At 41.2% G+C, this 15,707-nt stretch overlaps 1 protein-coding gene across 1 annotated transcript in view; it reads right to left on the reverse strand.

The window, feature by feature from the left end:
• CYP7B1 (cytochrome P450 family 7 subfamily B member 1) overlaps positions 1–15,707 on the reverse strand; it is a 316,577-nt gene that overhangs the window by 78,770 nt on the left and 222,100 nt on the right. Inside the window, exons 3-4 of the mRNA XM_077270580.1 lie at positions 2,454–3,050; positions 1,799–2,005 (exon numbers count right to left, since the gene is read on the reverse strand). Coding sequence (XP_077126695.1) covers positions 1,799–2,005; positions 2,454–3,050 — 804 coding nt within the window. The remainder of the gene's footprint in view (positions 1–1,798; positions 2,006–2,453; positions 3,051–15,707) is intronic.

Below are 15,707 nucleotides of genomic sequence, written 5' to 3' on the forward strand. Positions count from 1 at the left end.
CCAAATTTGCTGGTACTTCAATTGGCAAAGGATCAGTTTGGCTAGATCAACCAAATTTGAAATGTAGAAAAGTAGCTATTATTTTCTTCAATCAAGGGGAAGAATGCTGTGCCCTTTGTCCCTATTTCCATGCACCTAAAAGTGTATATACCTCATAATCCCTTCATCTATCTGCACTTCTGATAGAATGTATCACTCTAACTTCACACGTGCTGTAGTAATGCTTTCAGTTTGAAAATGTTTCTGTATATCACCTGCTTCCATTCAAACATGGTCATTTAACTTTACTTCATGACTTATAAAGGCGTTAAGAGGTCAAAGGCCAATCATTTTACCATTTGACACCATAGATTGGCTTATCCCAATTAGAAACCTTTCTTTATGGTCCGGAGTGGATAGTAAAGTTACTCTGTAAAAGTTCATATAGTAGAGTTGGCACTTTTATGTATTACATTGCTGGCCTCCATTTGGATGGCCTCCATGTAATGCTACCTATTTACCTAGACATAGCTTCCCAGTAGCATTCTCAGCTGATCCCAAGGAATGACAAAGGCTGAGCGATTTTGCACAAGCCTATGATTTAAAAAAAGGGTTGCCTTTGTGGGAATAACACTTTAAGTGGGTTGTGTGGGAAGTAAATAATTTTTTTCTTTGACTGAAAATAATAATAAAAAATTTGTGTATACAAACATATACGTATTTTACCAACACTAAATAAACTCCGAACAGTCTCAATTTCCTACTGAAGCAATTAAGTCACTGGGATATGTGATATGTGAACACTGCAGCCAATCACTGGCATCACTTCAGCAGGAAGTATGACCAGCAGGAGACTGAAAAGTGCTGGAATAGGAATGTCAGGACATCGATTAAGTGAGTATTTGCTCATTAATTATTTTATAATTGATGTGATGTAAATACGTTTATGCCCAAAAAGGACAGAAAGTATTCTAGGAGTGACAAATTTATTGGCTAACCTGCCTGACAAAGCCTCTGTGTTCTGAAAGCTGGCAAATATATATTTTTTCTGGTTAGCAACTAAAAGTGTCACTCCTAGAAAACTTTTGTCTTTTATGGGCATAAAAGTACTTACATCGATCTTTCTGGCAAATAATGGGGCCACGATATAATTTTTCATTGTACATCATAATAATAATTTTTTTTATCCCTTAGCCAAACCCTCTAAATAATATGGAGCAATTGATTTCCAGTAAATAGTCATTTTCAAAATAAGTTAAAATGTAGTGTAAAATTCCAATTTTCAGATCAGAGGGTCTTGTCCAGTCTGAACATTCGCATGATCTATATTCCTGCACTAATTTATTTTACAAATTACGGCAAAGTTTGTGCAAAAACGTAATAGTTTACCCTAAAACCCCTGAATCGGCATTGACTATTTTTGTCATGTTGCTATAGCGACGTTTATAAGAAAAATAACACTAAAAGGAGCCTATAAACCCCCAATTAATATTTATATCATTTGTATTAAACCTTGAGCAGATGCTTAGATTCAATCAAGTTAATAGACACTTTTTTTTAATTATTGTTAAATTCAGATTTAGCCCTTTGCCTTTTACTGTTAACTGCTCAATCAGTAATGTTTACATGCAACAAAAGTATCTGCAGATATAAACTACCTAATTTATAATTGATGTAAATGGGTATTATCGCGTCAATTAGGCAGCTGTGTCCTCCACCTTCTCAGTAAACACAAATGTGTTACAAACGGAGTGTGCTGCTCCATCGTGCATCGATGATACAAAAAAAAAAACAACTAAAACCCCCCTAAATAAATTACCTAGCAAAATCAGGCTGTCCAACTGTTCTCTGGTGATATGGATGTCATAGTTTGGTCCCTTCTTTTGACCTGTTGACTGCAGCAAATGGTCAATTTCGTCACGCACTGCTGCAAGTGCTTCTGGGTGCTTCACGAGGTAGTACAAGGCCCAGAATGTTGCCGGAATCGTGTTCCCCACAGAGGCCCAAAGGAAGGCGAAATGATGTGCTGAGAGAAAATAAGTGAAAAGGAAGATTAATAGCATTTATTACACTGATTAGATTTGCAGTGTGCTAATTAAAAGATGTTAGGACACAAACCCAGCCAAGGATCAGTGAATGCTAATGAGGACCAATAGGCTTCTGAAGTCTAATTTTCTGCTTAATGAGAATAGTTTAAAATGTAATGTCTGTGGGAGGGGGGGAGATGTAGTAAGGGGAGTATATGCAGCTCAGTTATAATCTTTCTCATTATCACTATTAAGTATCTTGCTTTACCACCTCAGCAAAAAAAAAAATCAATTATTATATACGGTTGTTTGAGAGTAAAACATTTTATCATGAGCCAATTAAAAAAGGCATAAAAATGTTTCAAGGTCGCAACGTAATTTTTCATTTTATTTCAAAGGTCTGTTATAAATTATTTTGCCTAGTACACAAAGTAGTCATTTCCTTACCTGCTTTGTCACGGTCTTTGAGCACATCGTATTGTTCCAAGATGTCTTTCCGGGCCTCGATAACTTCGGCCTGGTCATACCATTTGTCCATTTTTTTAGGCATGAAGAAACGTGTCAATTCTTCGCGAATATTCTTGGTATCTCCTAGCAACGCTATTGGTATGTTTATAACAAGATAGGGGAACTTGGCATCAAACTTTGTAAATTTTTCTCTCATTTCACTAATAACTTTACGACCATCTGCAACAGGATCTTTTCCATAGAGTGTCATAAAACTGGCTTCGAACATGATAGAGCAGCAGAACTGGTACATTTTTTCTGTTTTCCAATCTGTTGCTTGTGAGAATTTCCATTTGAATACATGTTGGAGATTTTTCATCATGCTGTCAGTAAGTTTGTCCAAAGCCTTACCCTGCATGATTTTATATATTTTGTGCATATTATCGATGAGCTGGGGGTACTGTGCTTGTGTCAGGCGTGGGTAGTTGAACGCCCTGGATGCCATTTCATGGGAAAACTCATGGAAGTCAAGTTTCTTGCCATGTCTAATGACATACTGGAACTGGGTTGGATCCATGATAAATGTAATATATCTGCCTGAGAGAAAACAGATCACTGGCGTCAGTTTCCTGACATTATTATCTAAATCAATAACAAATACACTTAATAATTGTATGCCAAGAAATACAATTTCATTCAGGAAAAGGATTTGTAAAGATAAGTTGCCAACTTTCTAATATCATCTGTAGAGATACCGCCTGGTGGGAGCTATAATGTGTGCTATAATGTGTTGGTAAACCAAGAAGTACTACATGCTCAAAAATAGCAAAGATGGGAATAAAAAACATCAAAAGAAAAATATATCTTGAAAATGAATTAGAATTCTTAAACAATAAGAAAAACACCAATAAACTGAACAATAAACACTTTAACCACTTCATGCACCAGAAATTTTTTTTCTTCTTTTTCCACTATTGTTTTTTTTTTTTCTGGAGAAAAATATGCAATGTTCCAGCTCATTTGGTAAAATTTTAAATCCTTTATTGGAAACGTTTTAAAAAAACATGTAGATGCTCAGGGAAGGATGAGAAGACAGGAGGTAACAAGCGACGCGTTTCGATTACCTTAGTGATCTTTGCCAAAGCTCCTGGCAAAGATAACTGAGGTGATCGAAACGCGTCACTTTTTACCTCCTGGCTTCTCATCCTTACCGGTGCATCTATATGTTTTTTTTAAACATTTCCAATAAAGGATTTAGAATTTTACCAAAGGAGCTGGAATATTGCTTTGCTTTTTTTCTCCACTTGATTGTCCACGTCTGACCAAGATGGAGTTCAGTGCACCTGTATCCAGTTTTTGGTGAGCTGGCTTTTTCCTTTCTGTTTTTTTTGTCCCTTTCTTCCCAGTGCTATAACTTTTTATTTTTCCATCAACATAACCATGTGAGGGCTTAATTTGACAGGACACATAGTAGTTTTGGATTACATCATTTCAAAAACCATATAATGTACTGAAGATGAGAAAAATATTCCAAGTACAGTAAAATAGTGTGAAAAAATGTGGTTTAGCCATGGGTTTATGGACTTGTTTATACGATGATCAATGTGTGATATTAAATCTATTTGGCAGCATGATTTTTTAGGTCATTATGATTAAGGGAATATTAAGGATATTGTCTACCTTTAGGGACTTTTACTAAAATGTATGTATTTGGGGGCTAAAAATATTTTTTTGGTTTCATGAAACATTTTGTAATGTAACGCTTTAACAGACTCTTTCTTGTACATTCAAACATTCAACTTTCTATCAGACTATCATGAAAGGCAGATTGGTGGACTCTCAGCTAACTCATTCAGCAGTCAGCAATATACAATACAAGGTCTTTATTTTTGAATGGCAAGTTGATGATTTTATTGCCATCATTGTGGCATATGTTATGACCCCAATGGCGAGGGTCTCAGAGGAACGTGGAAGTCTGCAGAATACAAAAATCCAGCTCATAGGGCAGTGGTAACTGGGTTGACCATATATCTACTCCTAACGCCAACACTAGAAGTAGCCGGGGATCATTCCTACGTTGATTCTAGATGACACGCTCCAGCCGGAGAATCTAACTACCCCTAGTAGAGGAAAACAAAAGACCTTTCTTGCCTCCAGAGAAAGGGACCCCAAAGCTGGATAGAAGCCCCCCACAAATAATAACAGTGAGGTAAGAGGAAATGACAAACACAGAAATGAACCAGGTTTAGCACAGAGAGGCCCGCTAACTGATAGCAGAATAAAGAAAGGTAACTTATATGGTCAACAAAAACCCTATCAAAATCCACACTGGAAATTCAAGAACCCCCGAACCGTCTAACGGTCCGGGGGGAGAACACCAGCCCCCTAGAGCTTCCAGCAAAGGTCAGGATATAGATTTGGAACAAGCTGGACAAAAATACAAAACCAAAACAAATAGCAAAAAGCAAAAGGCAGACTTAGCTGATATAACTGGAACCAGGATCAGTAGACAAGAGCACAGCAGACTAGCTCTGATAACTACGTTGCCAGGCATTGAACTGAAGGTCCAGGAAGCTTATATAGCAACACCCCTAACTAACGACCCAGGTGCGGATAAAAGGAATGACAGAAAAACCAGAGTCAAAAAACTAGTAACCACTAGAGGGAGCAAAAAGCAAATTCACAACAGTACCCCCCCCTTAGTGAGGGGTCACCGAACCCTCACCACGACCACCAGGGCGATCAGGATGAGCGGCATGAAAGGCACGAACTAAATCGGCCGCATGAACATCAGAGGCGACCACCCAGGAATTATCCTCCTGACCATAGCCCTTCCACTTGACCAGGTACTGAAGCCTCCGCCTGGAGAGGCGAGAATCCAAGATCTTCTCCACCACGTACTCCAACTCGCCCTCAACCAACACCGGAGCAGGAGGCTCAGCAGAAGGAACTACAGGCACAATGTACCGCCGCAACAAGGACCTATGAAATACATTGTGAATAGCAAACGACACAGGAAGATCCAGACGAAAAGATACAGGATTAAGGATTTCCAATATCTTGTAAGGCCCAATAAAACGAGGTTTAAATTTGGGAGAGGAGACCTTCATAGGAACAAAGCGGGAATAAAGCCATACCAAATTCCCAACGCGTAGTCGGGGACCCACACCGCGGCGGCGGTTGGCAAAACGCTGAGCCTTCTCTTGTGACAACTTTAAGTTGTCCACCACATGATTCCAGATCTGCTGCAACCTATCCACCACAGAATCTACCCCAGGACAGTCAGAAGGCTCCACATGACCCGAAGAAAAGCGAGGATGGAAACCAGAGTTGCAGAAAAAAGGCGAAACCAAGGTGGCGGAACTAGCCCGATTATTAAGGGCAAACTCAGCCAACGGCAAGAATGTCACCCAATCGTCCTGATCAGCAGAGACAAAACACCTCAAATAAGCCTCCAAAGTCTGATTGGTTCGCTCCGTCTGTCCATTAGTCTGAGGATGGAAAGCAGACGAAAACGACAAATCAATGCCCATCCTACTACAAAAGGATCGCCAGAACCTGGAAACGAACTGGGATCCTCTGTCCGACACAATATTCTCAGGGATGCCGTGCAAACGAACCACGTTCTGGAAAAACACAGGAACCAGATCGGAAGAGGAAGGCAGCTTAGGCAAAGGAACCAAATGGACCATCTTTGAGAAGCGATCACATATCACCCAGATAACGGACATGCCCTGAGATAGCGGAAGATCAGAAATGAAATCCATGGAGATATGTGTCCAAGGTCTCTTCGGGACAGGCAAGGGCAAGAGCAAACCGCTGGCACGAGAACAGCAAGGCTTAGCTCGAGCGCAAGTCCCACAGGACTGCACAAATGACCGCACATCCCTTGACAAGGAAGGCCACCAAAATAACCTGGCCACCAGATCTCTGGTGCCAAAAATTCCCGGGTGACCTGCCAACCCCGAGGAATGAACCTCGGAAATGACTCTGCTGGTCCACTTATCCGGGACAAACAGTCTGTCAGGTGGACAAGACTCAGGCCTATCAGCCTGAAATCTCTGCAACACACGTCGCAGATCCGGAGAAATAGCTGACAAGATAACTCCATCTTTAAGAATACCAACAGGATCAGCGACTCCAGGAGCATCAGGCACAAAGCTCCTAGAAAGAGCATCGGCCTTCACATTCTTTGAACCTGGTAAATACGAGACAACAAAATCAAAGCGGGAGAAAAACAATGACCAGCGGGCCTGTCTCGGATTAAGGCGTTTAGCAGACTCGAGATACATCAGATTTTTGTGATCAGTCAAGACCACCACACGATGCTTAGCACCCTCGAGCCAATGACGCCACTCCTCAAATGCCCATTTCATGGCCAACAACTCCCGAAAACTTCCTAGAGAAAAAGGCACAAGGTTTCATAACAGAGCAACCAGGGCCTCTCTGCGACAAAACGGCCCCTGCTCCAATCTCTGAAGCATCCACCTCAACCTGAAAGGGAAGTGAGACATCGGGCTGGCACAAAACAGGCGCCGAAGTAAACCGGCGTTTCAACTCCTGGAAAGCCTCCACGGCAGCAGGAGCCCAGTTAGCTACATCTGAGCCCTTCTTGGTCATATCCGTCAAAGGTTTCACAATGCTAGAAAAATTAGCGATAAAACGACGGTAGAAGTTAGCGAAACCCAAGAACTTCTGAAGACTCTTAACTGACGAGGGCTGAGTCCAATCAAGAATAGCTCGGACCTTGACTGGGTCCATCTCCACAGCAGAAGGGGAAAAAATGAACCCCAAAAAGGGAACCTTCTGTACACCAAAGAGACACTTTGAGCCCTTGACAAACAAAGAATTTTCACGCAAAATTTTAAAGACCAACCTGACCTGCTCCACATGCGAATCCCAATTATCAGAAAAAACCAAAATATCATCCAGATAAACAATCAAAAATTTATCCAGATACTTCCGGAAAATGTCATGCATAAAGGACTGAAACACTGAAGGCGCATTGGAGAGCCCAAAAGGCATCACCAAGTACTCAAAATGACCTTCGGGCGTATTGAATGCGGTTTTCCATTCATCACCTTGCTTAATGCGCACAAGGTTGTACGCACCACGAAGGTCTATCTTGGTGAACCACTTGGCACCTTTAATCCGGGCAAACAAGTCAGACAACAGCGGTAAAGGATACTGAAATTTGACAGTGATCTTATTTAAAAGCCGATAATCAATACAAGGTCTCAAAGATCCGTCCTTTTTTGCCACAAAAAAGAATCCCGCACCAAGAGGGGAAGAAGACGGACGAATATGTCCTTTCTCCAGAGACTCCTTGATATATGAACGCATAGCGGTATGTTCAGGTACCGACAGATTAAACAGTCTTCCCTTAGGAAATTTACTGCCTGGGATCAAATCTATAGCACAGTCACAGTCCCTATGAGGAGGCAATGCACTGGACTCAGACTCACTGAAGACATCCTGATAATCAGACAAATACTCCGGAACTTCCGAAGGCGTAGACGAAGCAATAGACACAGGCAGGGAATCCCCATGAATACCCCGACAGCCCCAACTTGAGACTGACATAGCCTTCCAGTCCAGGACTGGATTATGGGTCTGTAACCATGGCAGCCCTAAAACAACCAAATCATGCATTTTATGTAAAACCAGGAAACGTATCACCTCGCGGTGTTCAGGAGTCATGCACATGGTAACCTGTGTCCAATACTGCGGTTTATTTGCTGCCAATGGCGTAGCATCAATACCCCTAAGAGGAATAGGATTTTCTAATGGTTCAAGAGTAAAACCACAGTGCTTAGCAAATGAAAGATCCATAAGACTCAGGGCAGCACCTGAATCTACAAACGCCATGACAGGATAAGATGACAGTGAGCAAATCAAAGTTACAGACAGAATAAATTTAGGTTGCAAATTACCAACGGTGACAGGACTAACAACCTTAGCTATACGTTTAGAGCATGCTGAGATAACATGTGTAGAATCACCACAGTAGTAGCACAAGCCATTCCGGCGTCTATGAATTTTCCGCTCATTTCTAGTCAGGATTCTATCACATTGCATTAAATCAGGTGTCTGTTCAGACAACACCATGAGGGAATTTGCGGTTTTTCTATCACATTGCACCGAATTAGGTGTCTGTTCAGACAACACCATGAGGGAATTTGCGGTTTTGCGCTCCCGCAACCGCCGGTCAATTTGAATAGCCAGTGCCATAGTATCATTCAGACCTGTGGGAATGGGAAAACCCACCATAACATTCTTAATGGCGTCAGAAAGGCCATTTCTAAAATTAGCGGCCAGTGCACACTCGTTCCAATGTGTCAGCACGGACCATTTCCGAAATTTTTGGCAATACACTTCAGCCTCGTCCTGCCCCTGAGACATAGCCAGCAAGGCCTTTTCTGCCTGAATCTCAAGATTGGGTTCCTCATAAAGTAAACCGAGCACCAGAAAAAACGCATTAATATCAGCCAATGCCGGATCTCCTGGCGCCAGCGAAAAAGCCCAATCCTGAGGGTCGCCCCGTAAGAACGAAATAACAATTTTTACTTGCTGAGCAGAGTCTCCAGATGAACAGGGTCTCAGGGACAAAAACAACTTACAATTATTCATGAAATTCCTAAACTTAAACCTGTCTCCGGAAAACAGTTCAGGAATCGGTATTTTAGGTTCTGACCTAGGATTTCTGATAACATAGTCTTGTATGCCCTGCACACGAGTAGCCAGCTGGTCCACACTTGTAATCAAGGTCTGGACATTCATGTCTGCAGCAAGCATAGCCACTCTGAGGTAAAGGGGAAGAAGAAAAAAAAAAAAACTCAGAATCTTCTTTCTTATAATCCCTCTTCTGCAATGCATTAAACATTTAATACTGGCCTGGCAAACTGTTATGACCCCAATGGCGAGGGTCTCAGAGGAACGTGGAAGTCTGCAGAATACAAAAATCCAGCTCATAGGGCAGTGGTAACTGGGTTGACCATATATCTACTCCTAACGCCAACACTAGAAGTAGCCGGGGATCATTCCTACGTTGATTCTAGATGACACGCTCCAGCCGGAGAATCTAACTACCCCTAGTAGAGGAAAACAAAAGACCTTTCTTGCCTCCAGAGAAGGGGACCCCAAAGCTGGATAGAAGCCCCCCACAAATAATAACGGTGAGGTAAGAGGAAATGACAAACACAGAAATGAACCAGGTTTAGCACAGAGAGGCCCGCTAACTGATAGCAGAATAAAGAAAGGTAACTTATATGGTCAACAAAAACCCTATCAAAATCCACACTGGAAATTCAAGAACCCCCGAACCGTCTAACGGTCCGGGGGGAGAACACCAGCCCCCTAGAGCTTCCAGCAAAGGTCAGGATATAGATTTGGAACAAGCTGGACAAAAATACAAAACCAAAACAAATAGCAAAAAGCAAAAGGCAGACTTAGCTGATATAACTGGAACCAGGATCAGTAGACAAGAGCACAGCAGACTAGCTCTGATAACTACGTTGCCAGGCATTGAACTGAAGGTCCAGGAAGCTTATATAGCAACACCCCTAACTAACGACCCAGGTGCGGATAAAAGGAATGACAGAAAAACCAGAGTCAAAAAACTAGTAACCACTAGAGGGAGCAAAAAGCAAATTCACAACAGGCATACATCTGACATTTTTATTACATTTTAACAGGGAGATGTGCTATCCAAAAATTAGAAATTCTGGCATTTTGATTTGTTTTTCTCTTTATGGATATGGCAATGCCAAAAAACATGTTAAATTTAATTAAAAAAATATTTCTTTATTTTCCTTTATCTTATTTTCCCATTATAAGAACTGATCTTGTGATTAATTGGTTGATTTGCATTGCAGTATATAGCTTAGATGATGCTCTTCTATGAAGTCCCTGTGGCTGAGCCTCATAGAAAGACCAAAATGTCAGAGGTAAACCATTGGCACACCACAATCAGGGGGAACTGATGAAAGCTGGTGCACGTGCGTTAGAAACCAGTGTATTAAAATTCCTCTGTAGCTGATAGTGTCATCAACATAAATAAGTAGCTGAGACCCAGAGAACATAATTCGGGTCGTTTTTTACCGTCCCCTGTTACGTGATCACTGTTATTCACTGAATTACGGTGATAAAAAAACAGTCTGGTTTTCCATTCATTTCTCTCTCTTTTGATATAATCTAGCACACCAGAGGAGAGAGAAATGGGGTCTCACGATCCCCCTCGGTACCTACGGCTTCCCCGGATCCTCCTGCTCCATCCCCCAGCCCTCCACATCATCTTCCTGGAATAAAATGGCTGGCGCATGCCAAGTGCGCCCACCAAGATCTGTCGGTCGGTCCCCAGCAACAGTAGGAGATTTTTCCTATTGGTTCATTTTGATTGCTGTGATAGACCATATCTCAATGATCAAAATAAACAATAATATTAAGAATTAAGCCCCCCTCTGTCACACCCTTAGTTACATAAAAATAATGAATAATTATTTGTAGTTAGGGTTAAGGTTGGGGTTGGGGTTGGAGCTGGGGTTAGGGTTGTGTTAGGGCTAGGGTTGTGTTTGAGAAAAGGTTGAGATTAGGACAGGGTAATGGGGCAGATGGGGTAAGATCATGGAACAGATGGGGCAGGATCATGGGACATGAGGGGGAAAGATTATGGAACATATGGGGCAGGATGGGACATCACATGGGGGCAGAATGGATACTCATGATACTCATGATGGCAGCATGGGAGAACATATGACTGGAGCCAGGAATGAGACACACAGGGGCCAGGATGCGGGCTATTATTGCCATAGGGGCTAATTAAGGGATATTATTACTGCAGTGATGTATTTTATTTTATTTTTGAGAATACTGTTTTAAATGGGAGGGCGGTCCTGTTACTGTGCAGAGCAACACTATGTCGCCTTTTATTCTTCAGCAGGTGTAGTGGAGAAGTTGGTAAAAATTAAGTAATGTACTCTGCAAGTGGTGCTCTAGATAACTGTTTTTTCCTGCAGAGATGATTCCTGGCTGGAAGAAGTAATGGTCTGTGCTCGATGAAGATGAAAAGCGAAGATGAAGGACTTCACCTAGAGACGTCACTGGTGAGTCACCTGCACACTGACACTATAAACACTATACTATATACAGAGGTCTTGTGTACAATGTCACCAGTGATCACTGTATTACCTGTACACTGACAATGTATACAGAGCTCATGTGTATAATGTCATGGATCACTGTATAACCTGTACAATATACACAGCGCTCATGTGTATAATGTCACTGATCACTGTATTACCTGTACACTGACACTGCATACTAAGTACAGATCTCCTGTGTATAATGGCACTTATGCTGATAATAGAATTGTGTCTTTTTTATTAATGATCAGTATTGTAGTATTCGGTCACTATGTGGTGGTCATGGTGTGACTGTATTCGTTCCTTGTATGTGGTATTATAGGTCACTACGTGGTGGTAATATGTGGTCTGGTCATGGTGTGGTGGTATTTGTCCCTTGTATGTGATATTATTGGTCCTTTGAAAAATTGAAAAACAAAAAAAATATACCTAAATTGTTTTGCATATTTTAACAAATGTTTAACAGGTTAAAGTAGAGTAGGGCCTAGCCAAAAGAGTCTACCTTGTCATGGTGGCAGATTAAAAATCTTTTGGACAAAACAAAAGCTGCTGGCTATGTTTGTGATCTGGTGATGGGAACTGTTAGTGTGTGATTGGTGAGAAGTGGAGTTTTTCCAAGAGAGAGCGGTGGGACCGTGGACAGTTCGAGGGGTGGAGGCAGAATGGGGTGGAGCCTGGAGGAGTCTCAAGGGGCCCAAAAAATGTTGCCAGTATGGAGCCCTGAAATTCCTAGTGGCAGCCCTGCATGTGCCCAAACAGTGGATTTCCCCCACATATAGGGTATTGGTGTACTCGGGAGAAATTGCGCAACAAATTTTGGGGTCCATTTTCTCCTGATAGCCTTGTGAAAATATAAAAGCTTGGGTCTAATTTTTTTGTGAAAAAGTTTAATGTTATTTTTTTTCCTTCCACATTGCTTTAACCCCTTAGTGACAGAGCCAATTTGGTACTTAATGACCTAGCCAATTTTTACAATTCTGACCACTGTCACTTTATGAGGTTATAGCTCTGGAATGCTTCAGCGTATCCCACTGATTCTGAGACTATTTTTTCGTGACATACTGTACTTCATGCTAGTGGTAAAGTTTATTCAATATAACTTGCGTTTATTTATGAAAAAATGGAAATTTGGCAAAAATTTAGAAAATTTTGTAATTTTCAAACTTTTAATTTTTGTACCCTTAAATTGGATAGTGGTGTCAAACAAAATAGTTAATTAATAATATTTCCCACATGTCTACTTTATGTCAGCACAATTTTTTTGTTAAGATGTTATAAGGGTTAAAAGTTGACCATCGAATTCTCATTTTTCCAACAAAATTTACAAATCATTTTTTTCTAGGGACCACCTCACATTTGAAGTGCGTTTGGGGGGGTCAATATAACAGAAAATACCCAAAAGTGACACCATTCTAAAAACTGCACCCCTCAAGGTGCTCAAAACCACATTCAAGAAGTTTATTAACCCTTCATGTGCTTCACGAGAACTAAAGCAATATGGAAGGAAAAAATTAACATTTTATTTTTTTTCACAAAAAAATTACTTTGGAACCAATTTTTTTTATTTTTTATAAAGGTATCAGGAGAAAATGAACCACAAAATGTGTTGACCAATTTCTCTTGAGTATGCCAATACCCATATGTGGGGGAAAGCCACTGTTTGGGTGCATGGCAGGACTCAGAAGGGAGGGAGCACCGTTTGACTTTTTGAATGCAAAATTGACTGGAATCAATGGTGGGTGTCATGTCGCATTTGGAGACCACCTGATGTTCCTAAACAGTGGAGCCCCCATTTCTAACTCCAACCCTGACCCCAACACACCCCTAACCCTAATCTCAACCCTAACCACAATCCTAACCTCAACACTCCCCTAACCATAATCCCACCCCTAATCATAACCATAACCCAACCCTAACCCTAGCCCCAACCTTAACCCTACCTCTAGCCCAATCCTATCTCTAGCCCCACTCTAGCTCTAGTTCCAACCCTAACCCTATCTTTAGTCCCAACCCTAACCTTAGCCCAACCCTAGCCCTAGCCCCAACCCTAACACAACCCTAACCCTAGCCCCAACCCTAACCCTAACCCAACCCTAACTCTAGCCCCACCCTAGCTCTAGCCCAAACCCTAACCCTAACCCAAATGAAAAATGGAAATAAATACATTATTTTAATTTTATTATTTTTTACCTAAACTAAAGTGGTGATAAAGGGGGTTTGATTTACTATTTTTTTTATTTTGATCATTGTGGGTCTATCACAGTGATCAAAATGAACCAATAGGAAAAATTTCCTATTGTTGCCAGGTGCCGGCTGGCAGATCTCGGCGGGCACACTGCACATGCGCCTGCCATTTTCTTCCCGGGAGAAGATGCCGGGGGATGTCACAGGGGGATGCAGGAGGCTCAAGAGACACCGGCAGTCCGGGTTATATCAGGGGACCCCATTTTTTCTCCTCTGATGTGTGATCACATTAGAGGAGAGAGAAATTAAATGGGTAACCTGACTTTTTTTTCTGCAGTTGCCATTATTCGGTGATTGCAACACTGGGGTCAGTAAAAAAACAAAGTGAATCATGTTCTCCGGGGTCTCAGCTACCCCCAGTAGCTGAGACCCCAGAGAATTTCTGACACTGGGGGGCACTATACACTTATTTCTCAGCACCGTTAAAAAGCAGCACTAAGGCATAAGTACCAATAACTACCGCCTCTAAAATGCATATCAGTGGTCTTTAAGGGGTTAATTCTTGTGAAGAACCTGAAGGGTTAATAAACTTCTTGAATGTGGGTTTGAACACCTTGAGGGGTGCAGTTTTTAGAATGGAGTCACTTTTGGGTATTTTTTGTCATATCGACCCCTCAGAGTCACTTTAAATGTGAGATGGTGTGTTAAAAAAATGTTTTTGTAAATGTTGTTGTAAAAATAAGAAATCGCTGGTCAAATTTTAACGCTTATAACTTCCTAACAAAAAAAATTATGTTTCCAAAATTGTGCTGATGTAAAATAGACATGTGGGAAATGCTGTTTATTAACTATTGTGTGTGACATGACTCTCTGATTTAAGGGCACAAAAATTAAAAGTTTGAAAATTGCTGTTTACAAAGTACCCTAGGTAATTTATTTGCACTATTGCTTTTACTCATTTACAGTACTTACATCAGGATGTATTTTCATTTTGTTTCTGTCTTAGGTTTTATCATTAAAAGGCAGTGGTCAGAGCTAGCTGCAGTCCCTGCTGTTACAAATAGATGCCGGCTATAAAACACTGCAAATATGTGCCAGGTACGATGTGGACTCAGTTACGTACATATTGTTGCATCCTACATCGGGAAAGGGTTAAACAGTGTCCACATAATAGTGCCAAATATTAGTTTCATCTAATAAAATGGTGGTGGTAACTATAGAGTGAAAAGTAGTTAGAAAGATTGGAGAATGTGTCAATTGTGGAGGGGTTGTCCTTAGGGAGGACTTCTCAGAATGATTACGGAAATACCAAATTTGTATATATAATTTTTTATTCATAAATTTTTTGTTTATTACCATTTACAGGGAATGTGTCAGCAGGCTTTTGCGTTATAATGTGAGAGCAGCATAATGCAGGGGAAGAAAGCCTGATTCCAGCAATGTATCACTTACTGGACTGCTGCATGTAGTTTTGATAGAATCCCTGTTTTTCTGTTGTAGATACAGCAGTGCTAAGAGTTTTGAGGCTTCGTATTACCTGGCGCCCACCACTGACTGGCAGCTTCCCGTGTACACTGTGTACTGTCAACAAGCTGCTAATCAGTGGTGGTGGCGGGGATACACAGATTAGCTTGACACATGAGATGTAGTCCTGTAGTGATAATCTCCTGCTGATAATATATTAATTGTTTCAAAACAATAACACACAGCCTAATAAGTGAAATATCCATGTAATCAGGCTCCTGTGCCCTATGTTATGCAGTTCTGTGATTATATAGCAAAAACCTACTGACAGATTCCCTTTTTTTGTTTTTCAGTTAAATGACCTTTGATTGGCTCTGTGCAATGCTTGGTTTCTCCTGTGGTGATGTGGTACTACAGGAAAGTTGAACATTGCGGGGGTGATTCATCAAAGTGTTTATGCAAGAAA

Source organism: Ranitomeya variabilis, chromosome 6 (genome assembly GCF_051348905.1).
Source record: "Ranitomeya variabilis isolate aRanVar5 chromosome 6, aRanVar5.hap1, whole genome shotgun sequence".
NCBI lineage: Eukaryota > Metazoa > Chordata > Amphibia > Anura > Dendrobatidae > Ranitomeya > Ranitomeya variabilis.